This window comes from Euprymna scolopes, chromosome 36 (genome assembly GCF_053919585.1).
Source record: "Euprymna scolopes isolate OS-2025 chromosome 36, ASM5391958v1, whole genome shotgun sequence".
NCBI lineage: Eukaryota > Metazoa > Mollusca > Cephalopoda > Sepiida > Sepiolidae > Euprymna > Euprymna scolopes.
Genome location: NC_136517.1, coordinates 45,904,501 through 45,926,193, shown reverse-complemented (window position 1 = coordinate 45,926,193; position 21,693 = coordinate 45,904,501). Strand labels below are relative to the sequence as shown.

Genomic DNA, 21,693 nt, shown 5'->3' with positions numbered 1-21,693 from the left:
ATGTTAATAATTTATTATTTGGATATTATAACAAAACAGTGTTTTCGACATTATACTTAAAAAACGAAATAATAAAAAAAGGGTTTTTAGAATTTTTTTTTTTTCTAAGTCAATTGTCTGGGTCGCCCCCTATCGCAAATGTAAACATTTAATATTTGTTTATTTTGGGGGAGGGAGGGACGTGTGGGTGCTCGGTTTACATTAAGTTGAGTTCATTGTAGTTGCCCCCCAACCAAAACAGGTGGCCATAAAGTGGGTGCTCATTTTGCGCAAAAGTATTAGAGGAAAGTGATCCCCCACTTTCTTAAAACTAACATTTCCTCATATCTTAGACACTATGCATTGATGATAGCAATTGTAAATGTTATTTTCGTTTTGAGTGCTACCGAAAACCTACAAAATGATTTTTCTCGATGGTGGAAATATACATATATCAACTTTCCTACCCCCCCCCCCAAATCAAATGCCCTGATTAAAAAACGAAAAACAAATCCGGGTAGCAGTATCTATTTTTAGGATTATAAACTATTTCCAACCCTTACCGCATGTTATAACTTTTGCTTTTCTTTAATTTTTCTTTGCTGGCATTTCCTATTGCTGAAGAACATTTCGTTTTCTTTATGTTATTTACCGATTAACTAGGCTTTAGATTTAACGTAAATTACATTATCTTCAGAAAGTTGTGTTTTTACCACTTTTGCTAGACTTCACACAAAATAATTTATTATTTTGTGTTATAAAATAAATGTTTTCGACATTCTATTTAAACAAAAAGAAGGGTTTTGAATTTTTTTTTAGCTTTTTTTTTGTAAAGTCGATTGTCTGGGCCATCTTCTACCACAAATGTAAACATCTAATATTTGTTTTTTTAGGAGAGTGGATCAACATGTGGGTGCTCAGTTTACGTTGAATTAAGTTCATTGTACGTGCTCCTCCAACCAAAGCAGATGGCCATAAAGTGGGTTCTCATTTAACGTAACATTATCAGAGGAAAGTGATCCCCCACTTTTTTGAACTAACGTTTCCTCATATCTTAGAAACTATGCGTTGGCAGTAATTGTAAATGTTATTTTCGTTTTCAGCTCCACCAAAAATCTAGGAAGGTGGTAATGTTAAATGATTTTCCTCAATGGTGGAAATAGACATATATCCCCCCCCCCAAAAAAAAATAAAACGCCATGATAAAAGAAAACGGGTAATAATATTTCTTTTTAGGGATGAAAACTATTTTCGACCCTTACTGGATGTTATATTTAGCTTTTCTTTAATTTTTCTTTGCTGGAATTTCCTATTCCTGAGAACCATTTCGTTTTCTTTTATATCATTCACCGATTAAATAGGCTTTAGTTGTAGAAAAGTGAAGAAAGTGCATTACCTTGAAGTCCTATTCGTTGGTATGGTTCAAATGCAATAGCCAACAGTAACATATGGCGAGCGTAGACTTCCAGACGACTTTCAATTATATGAAACTAAAAACAAAAATGATGATAAAATTGCAATTATCAAATTTGGATAGTTTCTCATTGGTTGTTTTTATGTAATTCTATTTTTGGTTTCGTTATTGTTAAATGGATAATAAAGTTTGTCTATGAACTAATGTTTAAAGGGAAATAATGCTTAAATCCTAAATTTATCTCCTTTTCCAAAAAAACATGTTAATCTGCCCAGGTTAAATACCCCTAAATTGAGCAAACATAAACAGAAGAAAAATCCCAAAACGAAGGACGTTACCAAAATCAGCTTAGTGATATACAGTTTAGAAGTTAATGAAACGAGCTGACAACCTGAGTGTACCAAGTTCAAATTCAGTTTGTTCCACAAAAAATCACTTTCACATAGGATGTTGGCAACCTTTACAATATTCCTCCTGTAAGTACCCAATGTCTTTCTAGAAAGAGTTCTGACTAGAAAAATATCAGGGAAACCAATGCCGATAATCTTCAGAATTATATGATACGATGATGAGTGATATACAATTAAACCCTCCTCATTCATAATAATTTTCTTTTTATTCCATTTTCACCCCAAACAAGGCACAGTGCCACTTTGATGTAGAGGGCTACTATCGGAGACATAAGTTGCAGAGATACTATGTAAGGAGTTGAGCAGCAAAATGTCCGTTTACATTACACTTGAACTTCTGCATGTCAGTACAGTTGGCAAAGCAGGAACTCGGAAGGGAGTTCCAAAATGTAGCAGTTCTAGGGAAGAAACTATTAGATTAGAAGGCTTTCTTATATCTAGGGATCTCTACTGAGTAGGGTGGGATTTTGCTGCTTGTCAGGTTTGTCAGGGGTATTTACGTCGAGGGGTACAAGGGCTTGTAGTTCGTCAGAGCATTCACCATTAAAATACTTGTAGAACAGGCAGAGGGATGCAACATTATGTTGATGGGACAGAGGTTGAAGCTTTGATGGCGGTTTAGGACCTATCAGGTTGGCAACTCTCTTTTGAACCCTGTCGAGGAGCGAGATTCTTTGAGTTGCAAAATAAATTTGTTAATAAATCATTTTATATTATTGATCTCCATAGAATCATTTTCATCCATTTATTTCTTCATATTTTTGTTTTAACACTTACAAACCATTTTGCAACAGTTGTATTCTTTTATCATCAAACCTGAACAAAAGATGTTTAGTCTACACCATAATCAATAGAATCATTCAATAATGTAGAATAAATATCAATATTTAATCATGCAATGTAATATATGACAAAAGGGTCAAAAACAAACAAACAAAAAAACAAAAACAATGATTACTTATCCATAAATACAAGCTCAAAATGGCATAATTAGGAAATACTGAATTGTCCTGATCAGATGAGCATACGACTTAACCCAGGTTGCACAATAGTCAACCAGTAACTAACACCACTGCTGTTGCCCTTACCTATATTTACATCAAACTAGCAGAAATATATTCTATTAAAAACATTTTTTCTTCAAAATCTTTGGATTCGGCATTAAATAACCCGAAAAGGGTTGATATGCCGTAAAACAAGAACAACCAACCAACCATCCAAAAAATTACAAAAAAAAAAAAAAAAATGATCCATTAGAAGATGTGCTGCTAGAAGTATTTTTAATAAAAAAAAAATCATCCATGAATATACTCTGAGATCTTAATAAAAAACAAAGAAAAAACAATAGAGCTGAAAATTTCTATTAGTATTATTTGGATTTTTCAGATTACTGTTCTCATCTTGGGTGTTATTTTATAACGATGCAACCTCCGACTTTGTTTAGGTGTATCTTGCCGAACTTAGGAATCTTTTTGTCAAACTCAGAAATCTTTCTGTCAAATTTACTAAATCTGCACAGAATTTCTAACAGAACCTTCGTCCACATGGATAGCATGCTCGCGTTCTGTCATTGTATTGCAAATTACTTAGGACTTCTACCCAGTCATGATGAAATTCTCGAGTTTGAAAGAAAGATTCCCGAATTCGACAAGATACACTTGTAGAAGGTCAGAGGTTACATCAACCGAAACGTTATGAAAATAACACTCAAGAAGAGAACGATAGTCTGAAGAAGCCAAATAATACAAATAATCAATCCTCATCTAAAAAAGAAAAATCATAAACACAAATTATTCCATCATGAATTTTATAATTCAGAAGCTCAATTAATAGCTTAAGAAAAAAGGAAAAAAAATTCTTCCTTAATAAGAACTGAATCTGAAATCGCTGGCTAAAGAAGGCTTTATTAATTCAACCTTGGAAATGTACTCTGCATTTGTTGGTTCAAATGTCTGCATATTAATAATATACTTACATGCAATTTTTTCTTTAGGTGTCGATTAGTACATGTGACAGTTTTTAACAGATGTCGCAAGTCTGCTGCTCCAACCAACAGAATATTAATAATTTCTGGAAACAAGAAAAAAAAAAAAGAAAGTTGAGTGCAACACAAATTAAATCTATTAAATCATAAATTGAACACTAGAATTATATTATGTTTTCAGGCTTTTTCTAACATTTTTTTATTACTCTTTTTCATTTCAAACAAGGTATATTGCCATTTGAAACATAAGGGGCTACTATTTGGTATTGTGACTGTGAGGAACTGAGCAGTCTTTTCACATTATATTTAAACTTTAGCATGTTAGTACAGTCAGAGAAGCAAGAAACAGGAAGGGAATTCCAAAGTCTAGCGGTCCAAGGGAAGAAACTATTAGAATAGACTTTCCAGCACTTAGGGACGTCAGCAGTGAAGGGGTAGGTTTGTTGAGCTAATAAGAAATAAGTATGTCGAAGGGGCACAGGTGTAAGGAATTCATCAGACCACATTCCATTAAATTACTTGTAAAACAAGCACAGGGATGTGACATTGCGGCGATGGAACAGAGGTTGGAGATTGGCCAATAGTGTTGTATTCACACCGTTTTGGTCAATGTAACCGCCAACCTTTTCTTTTTTTAATTTGAAAATCTTTTAGTCGAACTCAGTTATCTTTATGTTAAAGTCAGGAATCTGTATGGAATTTTGAACTGAGGCTGATTGTCTGCATGTTAAATATCCAGGCCAGGTGTACCAAAAAGGTCATTTGATGGAAGTAAGTGCACTGAGTACAGACACACACCTGACAAAACAAAAAAAAAAAAACCCAGAAAACAGCATAACATGATTATTAAAAATAAAATAATCGTTGGTTGAAGTTAATTTATCTAGTCAGAAAAAAAAAAAAAAATTAGTGGGTTGTCAGAAATAAACTATTTGTTGATTAAAATCACTTTTAAAAGATAGTGGCAGAAAAAAATACCCCGCCATCGAATAAAACGCTCTTTCACAGCAAAGTCACACAGTGAACATGTGCAGATGAAGGAGGGGGCTATCACAAATTGTCATATAATCAGTCTGAAATTAATATCGGGAGTCGATTGATGAATTGGGTCAGAAAAAAAAAATTGTCAGATTTCTGTGCATGTGTCTTCCTTCCTCACTAATGTATACTTCCTCACTAACGCCATTAACAATAAAGATATGTCATTGTATTTTATATATTATCCCCCCCCTGCCACTTTTAAAAAACACCAGAAAACGGATTCAAAATTCTGTTACTTTGTATGAAGATATTCAAGATATTTGTCTGGGGTTTGTTTTAAAATGAAGTGTAACACCTAAGCTATCACATCATGTGATATTCATTTCAACTAATGATGATAATTGTGATGTAATGATGATTATTGGAGAACGATGACAATTAAATGCATTAGTATTGCTTGTAAACATAGTAATAAAGTTTAGTAAAATTAAAGAAACAAGGCAAAGTTTTACTGCACTTACTGATGGTGCTGTCAACATGAATATTGCGATCGTACAGATCATTAGCATCATCAGATTCTTCACTGACAGCCACAGTTGCCTGTAAGGTGTTTTTTTCAGGAGACTTTGATTGTATGGTCACGTTGAAAGACTGAATGAGAGTTTTTAAGTTAGTGGGTCAGAGTTAGGTTAGTTTGGAAGGCAATTTCTAACAGCCGTCCAATGCATTCCAGCATGTTTAATGGATGTTAAACTGATGTTGATGATGATTGAGAGAAAAATCTTTTTTTATTTTTTAACTTAATGAGATCTAAACAGCCAATAAATTCAAAAAGTAAATCACTAGAAAAATAGCATAGAAAATCTTTTCTAACATTTTTTGTGGTGATTTTGTTGAGTATTTTTGCCTATTTTGACTTACTGACTTTCATGAATTTTTTTCTGACTTAGCTCTATTATCTATCCTTTCTGTCTCTATCTTTCATATATATATATATATATATATATATATATATATATATATATATATATGTATGTATGTATAAAATAGACACAATTATTCCTATCTAGAAAAAAACATTATAGCTTTGCAAACATTGACACCACATATAATTTCAATATGGTCAGACTATTAGCCAATATTTGAGATAAGTTTTGTACATATTATCAGTCACTTTCATTTGTTATCACAAATTCTTACAATAATTCCTAGGAGAGTAACTTTCAAAAACAAGTCATCTTTACAAGTGGTAGTACGATATTTACTCATTCAATAGTTTCTTCTCTTCCTATACTCAATGAGACCGGGAACTTTCATTCATTTGCCACAATTTTTTACACCAGCGCCATCCATGTTTACTTTTTATTTCAATATATTTAGCATTAATTCTTTAAGCTTACAAGATTAAAATCTGGACCCATCCCTTCACGTATTTTGGCCAGTTTCATTGGCTGTTCACATACATTTATCAGCTTAACCCTTTATTGCCATAATCTTTTTTTATGCAATAAATAATTTTTTTTAATCATAAAACTCACACATGATGGAAGCTAACGTGCAACTGATGCAAGAACATAAGCAAGCCCCTCATTCACTTATTAAACCATGCATAGACTTATACTTTAAAGACCAGTTGGGCTGACAAGCCACAAGAGTAAGAAATATTGATTTTTTGAAAGGCGACTTGGAAGTACAATTTGGCGGTAAAAGGTTAAGAGTATAGCAGATTAAAGTAATTCCAAATAGTTAAAAACACCTACTTCGAACTAAACAAAATAGCATCATCCAAAAAAACAGATAACATTAGGATGTTTTTTTTTTTCTAAATAACGATGCCATTATTTATCCTGCTTAATTTTATGTGAACAAAGACTCTTCGTCTCTAGGTATATAATTGTTAACTTATTCTTTGAACATAGTCTTACATTCTATAAATAGATTTTGTTTACATCGGTAAAGGAGAAAGAGAAAGAGTTGCTTTTCTTTTTATTTCTTAAGAAGAGAAGGAGGGAGAAACACACTTCTTTTGCCGTTATGCACATTTTCTTTTAACTTAAATAACATGCTCTTTTTATTAGCAAGGCTTCCGTTTCTATTTTATCAACCATTACACAAAAACACAACAAAAATACCTCAGTCTTGAAGAATTTCTTCTTCATTGAAAGATACCAGAACCAATGGTTTTGAGATTCATTAACATGTTTTTTAACATTTCGTTTTATCAACGGAGCTTCATTTCTTAACTTAGCAACCACTCCATTAAAACAAAAAAATACTTCAATCTAGAAAGATTTCTCTTTCATTTGAAAGGCATGAGAAACAATGGTTTTAGGATGGATTATAATATTTCTTTGGAAACATTCTTTATTCATTATTTTCCTGTACTGGTGGGGGGGGGGCATGAACATTATTTTTGACCGTTATGCATATCTTTTTTAAAAACGTTAGCTCACCTGCCTTTTTAATTTTTAATATTTTCTTTTTCATTACACAGACTACCAACCTGCCTGTGTGAATTTCCATTCCAAGTTATTACCACTCACTTCACAAAAACAAAACGAAATTACCTCAGTCTATAAGGATTTCTTCATTGCAAAAACATCAGAAGAAATGATTGCAAGATTGATTTGTTACATGATAAGGGCTGTCCCCTTTTCATGTAAGTATAAAAATAGAGAGATTAGTCAAAATGAAAATAAAGTGAGAGAAAGCAGAAATCGAACCCTGGACATAAGTTTTAAAGAACAATAGGTTTAAATGGAATGTCCAGTAAATTGTTAATTCTGATGAAATAAATAATAAACTATTCAATTGTTAGAAAGAATGTGGATAATAAAATATGGGTTAAATAAATTAGATATGTAGGTTGAATTCCTTTGTAAAAACATCAAAGAAAAAATAGGTTATTGGGAAATCATAATGTCGGAAAAACGTGCAAAGTCGCGCATGTTGAAACATGTGAATTTTGCTCACGTGGCCAGGATGCATGGATTTCTCAATATAGGAAGTGAGAGTTAGTTGGTCAGAGAGACAGTCAGTGAGAAACTCAGAGAGGGTCTGGGAATTCGAACTTCTAGGAAGCGAGACGATCACTTTGAAACTAAAATGTGAAGCTTTGAATTCTTGATGATGGAAACCACGGCCGGTCGTGAAGAAATAAATTCATCATGTGTTTTGTGATAAAGCTCATCTTTGTGTTTGTGATTCTTACAAAAAGGTAAAGTGAAAATTGTATTATATATCTGTGTTATAAAATGTCATTACATACACGTCTCAACATCTCATGTCTACACAATGTCTGAACAGTGAACACTATCTCCTCACTCAAAGAGCTTCCCCTTCTCCTTCTCTTCCATTCTACACATAAAAAGTATGAACATTTAATATATAAGAATCCTAACACGAACATTCTCTCAGAGTCTTTCAACATCTCTCTTAATAAAAGTCTCTTACAACAACATCTCTTTATCTCTAAGACTCTCTTTTAATGAAACCCCTATATGTAATAGATTGATTTTTCGACAGATGAGGTATACATAACTAAGTTGTCCAAAATCAATACCTAGGATTTCTTTATAGTGGTGAAGGATTTGTGTAAAACCATTCACATTTTTTTGAACTGTTGACAAGGATGAAGAACTCAATTGATCGACAAAAACAAAACTGATTTTGATGAACACCGATTTGACCTTGACCTTCGCATATGCACATGCCCTTTGTAAACAAATATAAAATAACAGATGTGTTCGGACATTGACAACCAAGATTTAGTTTTTATGTAGAGTGTGTTTTTTGTATCTGGATTTACAAAACCTTTTAATAAAACCATTAAAACTAAAAAGTGTGTTCTTTTTATATATGTTTACAAAACCTTTTGATATAAATATTTTCACCTTTTTTGCTTTGTTTGGAGCGATCTCCATTGAAAAAAAAATTAAGCTAAATTACCTGAATTTTAACTTTTTTTTAAAATTTTAGGCATTTTGTAGAAGCAAAACAATGTAATGGGTTTGGATTAAAATTTGAATAAAGATTCTAGACATAAGGTTTAGTTGTATTATATATTGATTTTAATCCCTTCATAAACATTTTTCATTCATTAATTTTCTTTATTTAGGAGAGATCATGCACATTTTTTTGATATGTTAACTATATTAACATGTTCTTTAACATTTCTTTTTATTGTTTAAGGATTGTTTAAAATATTTCTTAGTAAACAAAAACTGTGTGTTTTATTCTTTACTTTCCATTATGGAGGTGGTGGAAGCACATTTTTTATATGTTTAACATTACTTATAATTGCTCAACCTCAATTATTAACTTACCGACCACTTCATATAACAAAACTAAACAAAATTAACTCAGTCTACGATAATGTGCTAGATAATTATAGTTTAATTTGTTTTTGAGGAGAGTGTGGTTCTTTCAACAAATCTGTACTGTCTTTGCACCAGGTAACGCCAGTACATGAATCTTACTAGTATATATATATATATATATATATATATATATATATATATATATATATATATATATATATATATATATATATATATATACATACAGTGATGATCATATTTATTGGCACGGTAAAATAAAAGTTAAATTTTGTCTAATAAATTCTAAAAAAGGGATTAAATTAAAGAAAATAACAAAGTATATTATGTATTTTTAACTGGCCTTTCCGATGCAGCAATCGGATTTTAGAAAAAATAAATAACAAAGGAACAACAAACATAATTGCAAAAAACCCTTGTTCAAAATTATTGGCACGGCTTTGTTTTTCTTTTAGTATCAGTATAATATCAATCAATTTCCGGTTTACGTGCTTTCTGAACTTTTTTATAGCCATATTATGCTTGTTTAACGCTAATTCAGTGAATAATTTTTTTCAGATAATTTTTAGATAGCGATTTATTTAAACTATTATAAGTGACTAAATTATAATTTTCAATCGCCATGGTTTAAACTAAGGAACACAGCGAAGACGTCAGGAAGCTTGTTGTAGCATGCCATACCAATGGGGAGGGCTATGATAAGATTTCAAAGAAGCTAAACCTTCCCAAATCCACTGTTAGAGCCATAATAAACAAGTTCAAATCGCAAGGCCACGTTATGAGTTTAGAGGGTAGAGGGAGAAAAAGGATTCTTTCCCCAAGAGATGAACGGAAAATTGTTCGACAAGTAAAACAAAACCCAAGGATCTCTGTTGGGGAGATTGTTGATGAACAGAGCACCTCTGGAGTGAATGTATCTCGACATACAGTTGGTAGAGTTTTGAAGAGAGCTGGTTTAAAAGCATGTCGTCCGAGAAAGACTCCCTTATTGAAGCCTATGCACCTGAAAGCAAGGCTAGCCTTTGCAAAACGTCATATTGATAAAGATGTTGCATTCTGGAAACGTGTTCTATGGACTGACGAAACGAAAATAGAGTTATTTGGCCATAATAAAGTGTCTTATATTTACAGAAAATCTGGCGAAGCTTTCCTGCCTAAGAACACCATACCCACAGTGAAGCACGGTGGAGGCAGTTTGATGTTTTGGGGATCCTTTGCTGCCTCTGGACCAGGGCGACTTGTTAAGGTCACAGGTAGCATAAAAAAGGAAGATTATGTTCAAATATTGGATGTAAACCTGAAAAACTCTGCTAAAGAGCTCTCACTTGGTCGTCGTTGGTGGTTCATGCAAGATAATGACCCAAAGCATTCGGCTAAACTGACTAAGAAATGGCTTGAGGACAATCATATTAATGTTTTGGAGTGGCCATCACAAAGCCCAGACCTTAATCCAATTGAAAATTTATGGAGAACATTAAAATTGAGGGTAATGCAAAGGAAGCCTAAGAATCTTATTCAATTGGAGGATTATTGTCAGGAAGAGTGGGCTAAAATTACTACTGAAGAGTGCAACAACTTGGTTGTAAACTATGAAAAGCGACTGAGGAATGTTATCAAGGCCAAAGGCTATACAATTGATTATTACATAAATCGTGCCAATAATTTTGAACAAGGGTTTTTTGCAATTATGTTTGTTGTTCCTTTGTTATTTATTTTTTCTAAAACCCGATTGCTGCATCGGAAAGACCAGTTAAAAATACATAATATACTTTGTTATTTTCTTTAATTTAATCCCTTTTTTAGAATTTATTAGACAAAATTTAACTTTTATTTTACCGTGCCAATAAATATGATCATCACTGTATATATATATATATATATATATATATATATATATATATATATATATATATATAAGAATACCCGTGCCAGGAGACATTTGATTGATTTCCTCAAGCGGAATAGTATTGCAACATTTTTGTCCCCTTACAAAGATTAAAATCAACATATAATGCAACTAAACCTTATGTCTAGAATCTTTATTCAAATTTTAATCAAAACCCATTACATTATTTTGCTTCTACCAAAGGCCTAAAATTAAAAAAAAAAAATGCAATTCAGAGAATCTATCTTATTTATTTTTCAGTGGAAATCGCTCCAAACAAGGCAAACAAAAAAAAAAGTAAAAATAGTTATATCAAAAGTTTTTGTAAACATATCTATAATGAACGCACTCTTTAGTTTAAATAGTTTTATTAAAAGGTTTTGTAAATACAGATAAAAAAAAAGTGCTCTATATAAAAAATAAAATCTTGGTTGCGAATGTCCAAACATGTCTATCATTTTATATTCGTTTACAGAGGGCCAAAATTTCATCATGACAAGTTTCAAGAAAAAATACACGATTAAACCCGGTTCTCCAACTTCCAACGTAGACCCCTACTACCATGTCTCCTTCTCCAACATCAGGGGTCTACGTTCTAACCTTCCAGAGGTTGAAACCCAATTACAGGAGACTAAACCAGACCTTTTATTTTTAAGTGAAACTGGCATTGGACAGGCTATTTCCCTAGATGAGTTTGCAATTACAGGATACTCTAACTTAACTTCTAAATCTGACCCCCAAGATCGCCATGGGCATGGAATATGTGCCTATATTAAAGATAGCTTTCCATGTGGGAGGGACATCTCCAGGGAAGATCCTAACTTACCCTATATGTGCTTCCGGGTTGCTTTAGCTCACACTACTGCATTTATATTTACTCTCTATCGCCCCCACAACAGCGGAGTTACTATCTTTCAAAGCATATCTGAGAAAATTGACCAAGTCCTTTCTACTTATCCTTCAGCTAACATTCACGTATGTGGAGACTTCAATGTTCACAACGTCGAATGGTTGACCCACTCAAACAAGACCGATGATGAGGGGAGGTTCTGTCATGATTTCTCCATTGCCTATGACCTCACTCAGATTGTTCAGGAACCTACCCGTGTGCCCGATAATGACGGCCAGTATGCGAGCCTACTAGACCTTTTTCTCACAACTTGCCCTGAACTATGTTCAGTTTCTGTTCTGTCGCCTCTTGGATCTTCCGACCACTCTGTTGTATCAATTAAGATAAAAATGAAATGTAATAAGTCCCCAGACGTACCACTTCATCGTACAGTATATCGATACACTAAGGCTGACTGGGATAGCTTCCGTACATTTATATCTGATCTACCTCTGCATTCCATGTTTAAAAAGGATGTGTCCTCTATAGTATTAGACCTAACTGAATGGTTAATTGTAGGTATTGACCATTTCATACCCTCTAAAAAGTTTCAGCAAAAACCTAACAGCCAGCCATGGTTCTCTCCAGAATGTGCTGCTGCCATTGCGCACAGAAATCACTTTTTCCACTGCTTCAAACGTAATAGATGTATGGAAACTAAAGCCGTTTTCAGGACTGCCAGCAACCATTGTAAGAAAGTAATAAGGAATGCAAGAGAGTTGTATGCTCAATCTGTTAAGTCCAAAGTAGCTGAGCAGCGGCTTGGTTCCCACCAGTTTTGGCAAATAGCAAACAGAATCCTGAACAGAAGCGTGTGCTCCATCCCAACTATTATCAATGGACCTGAGGTAATCTCGTCAGCATCAGACAAAGCCAAACTCTTTGTCAAGAACTTTGCAGCTAATTCTACCCTTTGCGACCAAGACCGCCAACCCCCAATATTTCCTCCTGTATCAGAAAACACGCTATGTGATATACGTATATCTGTACGTGATGTTGCCAAGCTAATCAAAAACCTTGATTCCAGTAAAGCAACTGGCCCTGATGGTATTCCAATTATAGTACTCAAAAAACTTCAACCTGAACTAGCGCCCATACTTACAAAACTGTTTAAACGTTGTCTTAAGGAGAATAGTTTCCCATCTCCCTGGAAAATCTCATCAGTATGCCCTGTATTTAAAAATTCAGGTGATCGCTCATCCCCCTCTCAGTACAGGCCAATAAGTCTCCTGTGCGTCATGAGTAAGTTGCTAGAATCTGTGTTAAATACAGAAGTAATCAAACATCTCAACAAAAATAACCTTCTTAGTGACACTCAATATGGTTTCCGTTCTGCTAGATCTACAGCAGATGTCCTTACAGTTATATCGCATAGGATTAGCAAATCTCTCGACGGTGGCAATCTTTCTAGGGCAATTTGCTCTTGACATATCTAAAGCCTTTGATAGGGTATGGCATAAAGGTTTACTTCATAAGATCGCTAGCTATGGTATAGCTGGAAAAGTCTTCTCAATTATTAAATCATTTCTTTCTGATAGGTTCATAAGAGTAGTAGTTGAGGGGCAAAAATCAGAAGCTCACAGTATTAATGCCGGTGTCCCTCAGGGATCCATCCTGGGCCCAACTCTTTTCCTGATCTACATTAATGATCTTCCAAATCATATCCTTACATCATTTGTAGACATTTATGCTGACGACACTACCATTTATGGTACCACATCTAAGACAGTAAACGAGCAAGTACTCTCCAATTCTCTCTCCTCTGATCTTGAGCATGTAGTACAATGGGGAAAGGAGTGGCTGGTTACTTTTAATGCATCTAAAACCAAGCTTCTCTCTTTACATCATCAACATTTTAATCCACATTTGTCATCAATTGAAATGAATGGCTCTCGTCTTCAGGAGGCCTCAAGTTTTGACAAGCTTCTGGGCTTGACCATTACTCCTGATCTTAAATGGAACACGTATATCAAATCTGTTGCCAAGGCCGCTGGAAAAATGGTGGGATCTTTCTATCGTTCCAGTAGATATCTCACTGCTGATGCTATTCTCTATCTATATAAGAGCCAGGTACGTCCAAGGATGGAATACTGTTGCCACATCTGGGCAGGAGCTGCTAGAAAGGACTTGTCCTGCCTTGATAGAGTTCAAAATAGACTTCGTAGCCTCGTAGGAGATGTCCTTTTCTCCTCCTTACAACCTCTATCTCACAGAAGAGATGTTGCGAGTTTGTCTCTGATGTATCGTTATTTTCATGGAAAGTGTTCAACTGAGCTTCAATCTATGGTCCCCCCTCGCCAAACTTTCACAAGAAACACTCGTCTAGCTGTAAACACTATCAATAATTTCCCCCACTCTTTATCTGTGCCTAAACTTAAACATAGATTCCATGAACAAAGCTTCTTTCTTAGAACTGCACGCCTGTGGAATTGTCTTCCGTTTTCCTGCTTTCCGGCTGACTACAATATGGTTGTGTTCAAGTCTAAGGTAAATAAGTTCTTGATGAGCCGTTCCATATAAGTTATTAAATTTACCAAATTTTCATTACTAATGATTACTATATTGACCAACTTCTACTGTACACTCTTTAACCCTTATCCTTGAGTGGCCTCTGGGCCTTGATAATGTGGTGATGCCTTTGTAAAAAAAAAAAAAAAAAAAAAAAAGGGCATGTGCGCATGTGAAGGTTAAGGTCTGTTAAACTGTTTTTGACTAATGAGGGTATGACTCCAATGATTTCGGCGATCGTTTTAATAACCACGGTTATGAGAATCAACCAATCAAAAGCTTTAAATGTTATTATAAAAATATCGAATTTTGGATTCAATTAAGTTCGCTGCCAACCACTGTCTCGAAATGACTGAATTGTGACAGCATTGATTTTTCGCCGCCATCTTTGTTACAAAAAATTACTCAACACTCGAAATCGTGACTACATTGATTCTTCGCCGCCATCTTTGTTACTAAGAATTACTCAACACTTGAGATCATGACAGCATTGGTTCTTCCTGATTTGATTTACTGCCGCCATCTTTGTTCAACATAATGTCTGAACACTTAACAAGATCAAACCGATGTTCATCAAAATTTTTTCTTTTGTTTTTGTCGATCAATTGGGGTCTTCATCCTTGTTTTGATCCTTATTAGTGGTTCCAAAAAGTGTGCATGATTTTACACAAATCCTTCACTACTATAAACAGATCCTATGTGTTGATTTCAGACAACTTAGTTGAGTGTACCTCATATGTCAAAAAATTTATATATATATATATATATATATATATATATATATATATATATATATATATATATATATATATATAACCATTAAAACTAAAGAGTGAATTCTTTTTATATTTGTTTACAAAACCTTTTGATATAAATATTTTCACTTTTTTTGCCTTGTCTGGAGCGATTTCCATTGAAAATAATTAAGCTAAATTCCCCAAATTTTAACTTTTTTTTAAATTTTAGGCATGTGCGTATGTGAAGGTTAAGGTCTGTGAGAAAGAGAGAGAGAGAGAGAGAGAGAGAGAGAGAGAGAGAGAGAGAGAGAGTACTTACCAGGTTCATCGGAATTCTTTTTCAGATTCATAGCTGAGAACTTGTCTTCAAGTTCTGAAATATTCAAAATTATATACTTATATATATATATGTAAAAAATATGACAAAAGCCTATATTCCAAATTTCATGATATTGACCATCTTACAATTTATTCCTTTAATTACATTGGCATTTACAATTCTTGACACTGACTGTTTTGTAGTGCAAAATCATTCATTTAATTATTATATCAGTACATTTAGCTTCATAAATTATGGATTAGTATATAAAAAAGTGAAATATAATTGAAAAAAATCATATTTTCACAGAAATATGTATATATATATATATATATATATATATATATATATATATTTATGTAATTATTTTTTCAAAACAGTAATCTACATATACGTGTGTTTCAGGATCCTACTGCTGTTCAGCGTAGCTTGACTGTTGTTCAAGATGCTGGACTGAAATATATAAGGTCCGGGGTTCGAGTCCTAACAACAGTCAAGCTATGCTGAAGAGGGGTAGGACCCTGAAACGAAATACGCGTGTACATAGATTACTGTTTTTTAAAAATGATAAATAAATTAAAAAATGCGTTCAAATAAAAAGAGGGCGACTTTCTAAGAAGACATCGGATCTCCAAGGTGGAGATGACAACCTTAATATCGTTTAAAAAAACAATAACAAAACTACCTATATATATATATATATATATATATATATATATATATATATATATATATATATATATATATATATATAGGGTGGCACGATAAAAGCTGACATGATTCCATTTCTATTTGATGAAAACCGGTTTTCTTTTTTTGTTGCAGACCATCTATTAATTGGCCAATTATGTACAAAGTCCATGAGCGATAGGGGCCTTCTATCATGTCTGAAAGTGACACAATCTTCAATGAGTGAGATCGGAGATGCGCCGCTGTACAACTCTTCCGATCCAAGTTATGGTAACAGGACCATTACCAGTACCCTCAAAATGCAAATCCGCATTGTTCAACGCTTGAGGGCATGCCCAGAGTGATGAAAAAGTTTTCAGCCACACTTATAGTCTTTGATGTGGTTTCAAGTGAGGGCCACCATGCGACCTCACATCTTCGAAGTCGGCTTGAAAGTCAACACCAAAATGTACCTGGATCTGCTGAAGAGTGTGGTGATTCCCTGGTGAAATCAGGTGGCCGTTGGCAGACCTTGGATGTAGCAGCAGGACTCGGCGTTGGCCAACAAATTCAAGGAGATACAGGTTTGATTTCAGAAGGAGTGCTACAACTTTGTACCCTTCTCTCACCGGCCACCCCTCCTCCCCAGACCTAAGCTTGTTGGACTACTTCGTTTGGTCATTGATTGACATTGTCGGACTGACTTCCTCATCTTGGTTGTTATAGTCACAATAGTCACAATCAGTCCGACAATGTCAATCAATAAAAACACCTCATCTCAAAAATACAGACTTCGTTTGGTCATATATCAAGAACATCACCAACATGACCTCCCACAACACACAACACCAAAGCCAGCCTAATCGCTGCAATCCACCAAGTATTTGTCAAGCTCTCACCGACGCTTGTGGAAAAGGCATGCTCCCAGTTTCGGACCTGTATGAAGGCAGTGATTGAGGTTGAAGGCGGCTACATTGAATAGATGTCAGCTCTACTACATAATCAAGTTACCTGAATTGATTTTTTTCAATTAAGTTTTAAAATAAAGCTGCAGTATTGTTTTCTTTAGGGCGACAATTTTATCATTCTACCCTGTATATATAAGAAGCCTAAACAAAAACCGTAAATTAAAATTTGCATGTAAAATTTATTTTTCGACAGAATACGATAAACAAAGATGATTAATAAATCCTTATTCCGCTGAGTTTCAAAAAATGCAATATTGATATATATATATATATATATATATATATATATATATATATATATATATATATATATATATTCTAGAAGTGTAAGCCATTTTGAGTTTCAGAACAGTTTCAGATGGTTCACTGTTACACACAAGTCCTGGGAGGTGACTTGTTTGTAGTAGACAGTTCCACAGAACAAAATATTCTTACCGTGTCGAAACCCGGGAAAAGAACATGTGAAATTGCTCCAGAAAAGGTTTAATATCTATGAAGCAATTCTGGTTTCTGATTGGTTGGTAGCAGAACGTGAATTAATTTGATTCGTCAGTTCTTAGCAGCATCGTTTATAAATAGAATCGTCGTCCGACTGTGTGGGATCATACCCCATTATAAGTCCAAAATATTGCGACATATATATATATATACTAAATACTAGCTGTACCTACTCAGCATTGCCAGATATGTAATGACGTAATTTTATTTATTTATTTTTTCATTTGTTTGCCCATTTTTTAAAAATCTTTACAGGAAATAAAATTTTAATTGCAAGGGAGACGACTCATTTTTAATTCTAATTTAATTTTAATTTAAGTTCTTTCCCTTGCAAAATGCGATCTTTTTTTAAAAAAAGATCTTATTCACCCCAAACAATGTATACTATCACTTGGACATAAGAGGCTACTATTTCAGACCATGTTTACAAGACACTATGTAGGGAGTTGAGCATTGCATTGAAATTTCTGCATATTAGCACAGTCAGGGAACAGAGTGAGTATTCTAAAGTCTAGCAGCTAGAAGGAAGAAACTATTAGAGTGAAAGGCTTTCCAGCATTTAGGAACCTCTATAGTGAAGGGGTGGATTTTGTTGCTTGTTGGGTTTGATGTTTGTGGAGGCATTTACATCAAGAAAGCACAAGTGCAATAAGTTCATCAGAGCACATTTCATTAAAACACTTGTAAAACAGGGATGCAACATTGCAGTGATGAGACAGGAGTTGTGTTGTATACTAAGGAAGTACATACTTTTTCTTTTTTATTATATTTTCACCCCAAACAAGGCACATTGCCACTTTGATGTAGGGGGATACTATCAGGCACATAAGTTGCAGGGATTCTATGTAGGGAGTTGAGTAGCAAGATGTCTGTTTACATTATACTTGAACTTCTGCATGTCAGTACAGTTGGGGAAGCAGGAACCTGGAAGGGAATTTCAAAGTCTAGCGGTTCTGGGGAAGAAACTATTAGAGTAGAAGGTTTTCTTACATCTAGGGATCTCTACTGTCTAGGGGTGGAACTTTGCTACTTGTCGGGGATATTTACATCAAGGAGGTACAAGGGCTTGTAGTTCATTGGAGCATCCACCATTAAAATACTTGTAAAACGGGCAGAGGGATGCAGTATTAAATAATGGGACAGAGCTTGAAGTTTAGATGACAGTTTAGGACCTATCAGGTTGACGTGGGGGAACAAAATGTCCGGTGTTGTTGAATGGTTTTCGGTGATAAGTACTTGATTTTTGGAAGATGATTTCGTTTTTTTTTTTTGTTTTTTTCGAAATAGGCTTCTTTCTTTGTGAAAATTATGAGGTTAAATAGAGTTATTCTACAAGAAAGAATATCCTACGGGAACGTTAATTAACGGTTCTTAAAGTGTTTTCTTTTTGAAATGTCATTTTTTTTAATTTTTAATTTTTTATTTTTAGTACTTCCAATATTTCTCGTGTTTCTTTGGCATTATCCTTCAAGTCGGATAACTGAATTTTTTTTGGTCTGTTCCTTTTTTTTTGTTAGTTAAACATGTCCACCGTATTGCCTGCCTTTGCTGGCGACGTGCGAGTTTGGTTTGCCCAATTGGAATCGCATTTTTTGGCAAACAACGTATCGGAGCAGACAAAGCTGCACATATTATTCAGTGCATTCCCCGCATCGTTGACGCCAGTTATCAAGGATTTGATAACTGACACCCCCATTAATTCTACCTATGAAAGCATAAAGCGGGAGGTGCTGCTCCGAACATCAGTCTCAGCAGAGAGGCATTTCCAAACGTTGGTCCATGACGAACTTTTAGGGGATCGTATGCCAACAGAGTTACTCCGTAGAATGAGAGAACTGGCAGAAGATGTCCCGGCCGACAGTGCCCTTATAAAGCAGCTCTTCATTTCGAGGCTGCCGTCTCAAGTAAAGGCAATTTTGGCACCTATGGTTGAGAAGCAATCTGTAGATACCATAGCAGCATCGGCGGATAGGGTGATGGAATTCTCTAGGGGACCTACCACCGCTGCGATCCCTCAGCCACAGGCTGAAGTTTTTACACACGCTGCTGCGACTGGGAATACAAGCCGAGACGCCACGTCTTTGGCTATACTTGACGCTATTGAGCGTCTCACCAAAGAGGTGAAAAAATTAAACGCAACTAGATCACCATCGCCCAGACGCCGCTACCGAGGTCGCTCACCATCTCCCCATCACCGCCGCCAGTCTAACACGCCAGGGCTATGCTTTTACCATAGCCGTTTTGGAGCAGAGGCACAGAGGTGCACAATGCCCTGTTCGTTTTCGAACCAGGAAAACTAAGGTCTGGGGACTTGAGCACGGCAAGCTCTCCACCGGGTATGCACACAAACCGTACCTATTTTATTATAGACTCGCTATCCCAGGCATGTTGCTTGGTTGATATGGGAGCCGCTTGCAGCATATGGCCGCTAAAACTCCTCGGTAAAAAACCACCAGTATCGCCAATCACACTGCAAGCGATAAATCACTCGGCAATCCCCACATATGGCCAAATTTCTCGTTCTCTAGACTTGGAATTATGGAGAGACTTTACGTGGGTCTTCACGGTGGCCGACTTACCGTACCCCATACTAGGCGCGGACTTTCTGCACCACTTTAACCTATTAGTGGACATGCGAAGACGTCGGCTGATAGACGCTAATACGGAACTTTCCATCTCTGGGGTAAAAACAAACACCTCCGCTATCAGCCCGGTATTCTTCATTGCTGCGTCTGATGACCCATACCAGACTTTACTGCAAGCGTACCCGGAATTGACCAATTTAAATTTTGTGGTCAGCAAACCCACTCACTCAACAAAGCACCATATTGAGACCACAGGTGCACCTGTGTTCTCACAACCACGCCGCCTCCCTGCTGATAAACTTAAGGCAGCAAAGGCAGAATTTAGCCATATGCTGCAGCTGGGAATAATTCGCCCCTCGTCCAGTCCATGGGCTTCCCCTTTGCATATGGTCCCTAAGCGTGATGGGGATTGGCGTCCGACTGGGGACTACCGACAACTGAATGCCATGACGGTACGCGATCGTTACCCAAACCCACACATTCAAGAAATTGATTCCTCGCTGCATGGTTGTAAGACCTTCTCTAAGCTAGATCTGATTAAGGCTTACCATCAGATCCCGGTGAATCCGGCCGACATACCCAAGACTGCGGTTACAACTCCATTTGGAGCGTTTGAATTTTTAACTATGCCCTTCGGTTTGCGAAACGCGGCTAGTACCTTTCAGACTTAGACTTTGTCTATAATTATATAGATGACATTCTCGTGGCGAGCGCCTCACCTGAGGAACATGTCACTCACCTCCGCCTACTGTTCGAACGGTTTCAGAAATACCAGCTGAGGATTAACCCTGGTAAATGCATTTTCGGTGCTTCGTCGCTAGTTTTCCTGGGCCACATTATCAGCCCAGACAGTATATCTCCGTTACCAGAAAAGGTGAAGGCTCTACAAGACCTTCAACCACCTACTTCACTTTGCCAACTAAGGCACTTTCTTGGTCTGTTGAACTATTACAGACGTTTCATCCCACACTGTGCGGATCTTCTAGCTCCTCTTTCCGACCTGTTACGCAACAAGAAGAAGAAAAACGAGCAAATCTCACTTAATGAGGTCCAACTAGAAGCGTTCAATGAAGTGAAAACAAAGCTAGCGATGACATCCTTACTTGCACACCCCGTACCTGATGCCCAGTATTCTCTGGTCGTTGATGCATCAGGCACAGCTGTAGGTGCAATGTTGCAACAGCAGCACCAACAACAATTACAACCTCTCGCATACTTTTCGAGACAGCTGAAACCGGCAGAACGACGTTACAGCACGTTTGGCCATGAACTCCTAGCAATGTACCTTGCAGTGAAACACTTCCAACATTTACTCGAGGGCCGTCAATTCGCGATCTACACCGATCACCGTCCGCTTACATACGCACTGCGTGCTAAGCCGGACAAATATTCTCCCCATGAAACTCGCCACTTGGATTTTGTTTCACAATTTACTAGTGATATCCGACATATTTCCGGTGAACAGAATGCTGTGGCAGATGCTTTGTCTCGCCTTCCCATTAATTCTCTGTCCTCACTATTGGATATCGA

The 21,693-nt window shown here is 35.7% G+C and overlaps 1 protein-coding gene across 2 annotated transcripts in view; it reads right to left on the bottom strand.

The window, feature by feature from the left end:
* The window catches only part of LOC145260445 (dynein axonemal assembly factor 3-like), a 117,573-nt gene that overhangs the window by 90,287 nt on the left and 5,593 nt on the right, over nucleotides 1–21,693 (bottom strand). For both annotated transcript variants that reach the window (XM_080118494.1, XM_080118495.1), the window contains exons 2-4: nucleotides 15,444–15,497; nucleotides 3,779–3,873; nucleotides 1,376–1,469 (exon numbers count right to left, since the gene is read on the bottom strand). In XM_080118494.1, the coding sequence (XP_079974620.1) occupies nucleotides 1,376–1,469; nucleotides 3,779–3,873; nucleotides 15,444–15,497 (243 nt within the window). The remainder of the gene's footprint in view (nucleotides 1–1,375; nucleotides 1,470–3,778; nucleotides 3,874–15,443; nucleotides 15,498–21,693) is intronic.